At 41.6% G+C, this 2,500-nt stretch overlaps 1 protein-coding gene across 1 annotated transcript in view; it reads right to left on the bottom strand.

Moving 5' to 3' along the window:
* The window catches only part of LOC147466958 (uncharacterized), a 3,898-nt gene extending 1,828 nt beyond the window's left edge, over window positions 1-2,070 (bottom strand). The window contains exon 1 of the mRNA XM_086533523.1: window positions 1-2,070. This exon is cut by the window's left edge and continues 1,828 nt beyond it. Within this exon, the coding sequence (XP_086389649.1) occupies window positions 1-1,979 (1,979 nt within the window). The 5' untranslated portion in view covers window positions 1,980-2,070.
* Window positions 2,071-2,500: the final 430 nt, after the last annotated feature.

Below are 2,500 nucleotides of genomic sequence, written 5' to 3'. Positions count from 1 at the left end.
TCACCAAGGGACAATGGCGTCGACTGTACAGGATGGAGTAAGAAAGTTACGTCATAGTAGTAACTTTTAAGTATATAAAAGAAGTCTAACATATCAAATTCGTAAAAGATATAGTGGAATCTGTCAACTAAAGCAATGTCCAAGAGAACTGTCTCTTTATCAGATTGTTTGGGGGACAGTGTGAAACAATTGCCGCTTGTTGTAATTGTGTTGGAGAGGTTTCCACTATTGATAATATTATCATATATGAAATATTTGATAGTGGCATTATAAAGCCTTTTCAAATTCCACATATATTCTATTGTGATATTGGATTCCCAGAGGCCTGGTAGGGAATTCATAAGAAATGGAATCACTACATTGCGATCACATTCTTTATGTCTCTGGCAGTCTTCATAAACACTAGAATTTATTGGAATTTCTAAACCATACTGGATTAGTGATTTAAGGTTGAAAGGAACATCTGGACATAAAGTGACCCCTGGGAAGGGGGGCTGAGACCTCATCAAGTTGGTCACAAAAACTGTTGGATATTCCAAATAACTCACTGTCAGTTGAATGAAATGGATCGTGAATGCCATAAAAAATAAACAAGCTCCACATAATAGCCAAATAGTTTTCAAGCAAGACCACGATATACCACGTGGATTAGAAGCCTGGTTCAAAAAATCATTACCTGTACTTGAACCATCATCTGAGGACTTGGACCGTGAACTTATCACTGCATTTAGTATTCTCTGCACACCATGGCAAAGCGTCAGCAGACTGGCACCAAAACAAAGGCCGAGGCTGCCACCGAGATCTGCCAAAAACTTGGCCATAGAATACATTTTCTCTTCTGTGACAGACTCTGTATAAGGGGCCGATGGTCGTAGTAAAAAGGCGGTATTTTTCACTGTTTCATTTAAATAGTAATCTACGAAAGCACTTGTGGCAAAACCGTATTGGGTAAACCTACACGATAACTTGCAGGATTTCCTACAAATCACAAATAGTTCATCATTCTCAGCAGCAAGTATAATTGTCAACAAGCGTCGTCTGAACTGCAGGAACTGACGGATGTGGGACTTGTTTGGCAGGTGACTGAGCTCAGAGATAGACAGAATATCAAATTCTTTCAGTAACTCTTTTTCAAAACAGAGCGACATGCATTTGGAAAACATGTAGTCAGCATCGGAAATACAATCACTTGATTCCAACATGTGTATCTCCCGCACTGAAAACCAGGTCACAATGTTGAGCTCTGTTAAAACAGTAGTGTGAATCTCTATAACATTTGAACTGTCTAATATGGCAGGTGGTTCGTGTGGTGAGTGCAGTATGATCAAGAGATCGCCAAATTCCATATCAAGAAAGTATGACATTGTCTCCTCTGAACAGGATGAGTTACACATTTCTCCAATTTTCTGACATGAAACTTCAAGAAATGTCGTTTTGCCTAAAAGTCGTGAGCAGGGTGTTTGAGATTTCAACTTGAAGCTTAGAAGTTTATTGGATTGTCCTTCCTCCAATGCAGGAGGCACGAATGTCCAGCACGGACCCAAGGATGTCATGGAGACCCTCCAGCGAGACCGTGCATTAGACGGTGGCTGATAGGCAACCTCCACCTCATCCAGGAAAGCTGTTTCTACATAACTTGACAAAGGAAGGCGAGATGCATCCCACAATTCTTGAAGGGTGAGGTCGTCAGGTAGACTCTCAGCCTCTTCCAACGCAGTTATACACTCCTTACGTGTCTTGCAGGTAGTATTGAATCCCATCCTGGTGAGTGCTTCGGCAGGGAAAGGCTTCGATGGACATAATGTTACTGCGGGAAGCTTCGGTGGGTTGTCATCCAATAGCATAAAGGACGAAGCAGTGGGATGCGCCAGGAATTGTGAGAATAGGGTATAGGCATGAAGGCAAAACACCAGAGCAACCGCAGCTGTAAAGGCCGAATGCCAATGCCGCCACCGATAAGTCTCTTCGACTATGCCCATGATTTTCTTTCCAGAATGTAAAATATACCACAGCAAGAAAAGTCAAATTATATATTTGGCCTCTCCTCAACGCGCCTTGGTACAATATGTTTCATTCTAAATGAGAAATTTAGTTTTAGTTGGAAAAAGCTGCTTCTTCTGTCTATGAAACAGAGACTGGTTTAACGTCCTGCCGGGTGGAGATGCGGACGGAGACTCGCTACTCGATAGCATTTGCCGCTGCTGACACGCCAGGGCTCAGCTGTCACACTTCATTAGGAGGCGGCCAATTTTACAATGGAATATTCAGTGTCCACTCACGTATCAATCTTATTATCAGCCAGCTGTCCCTTGCATTAAAGCATGATTAAATTGCTAATATTGCCTGAAGATTCACAAAGAAGAGCAATTATCTCAGAAATGACATTTTCAATTTCGTCCGATGACACACCGGGTGTCATTATCTTTCCTTAGCTTGCAAATATTGCCAATATGTTTTATTGATACATGCTGACCAAGAAACTGAAATTGAGTGGCAAAAA

Source organism: Penaeus japonicus, unplaced genomic scaffold (genome assembly GCF_977035675.1).
Source record: "Penaeus japonicus unplaced genomic scaffold, GWHDUDI00000001_assembly GWHDUDI00000039, whole genome shotgun sequence".
Taxonomy (NCBI): Eukaryota; Metazoa; Arthropoda; class Malacostraca; order Decapoda; family Penaeidae; genus Penaeus; species Penaeus japonicus.
Note: the sequence above shows the minus strand (reverse complement) of the source record. Positions and strands in the feature narration are given on the sequence as shown.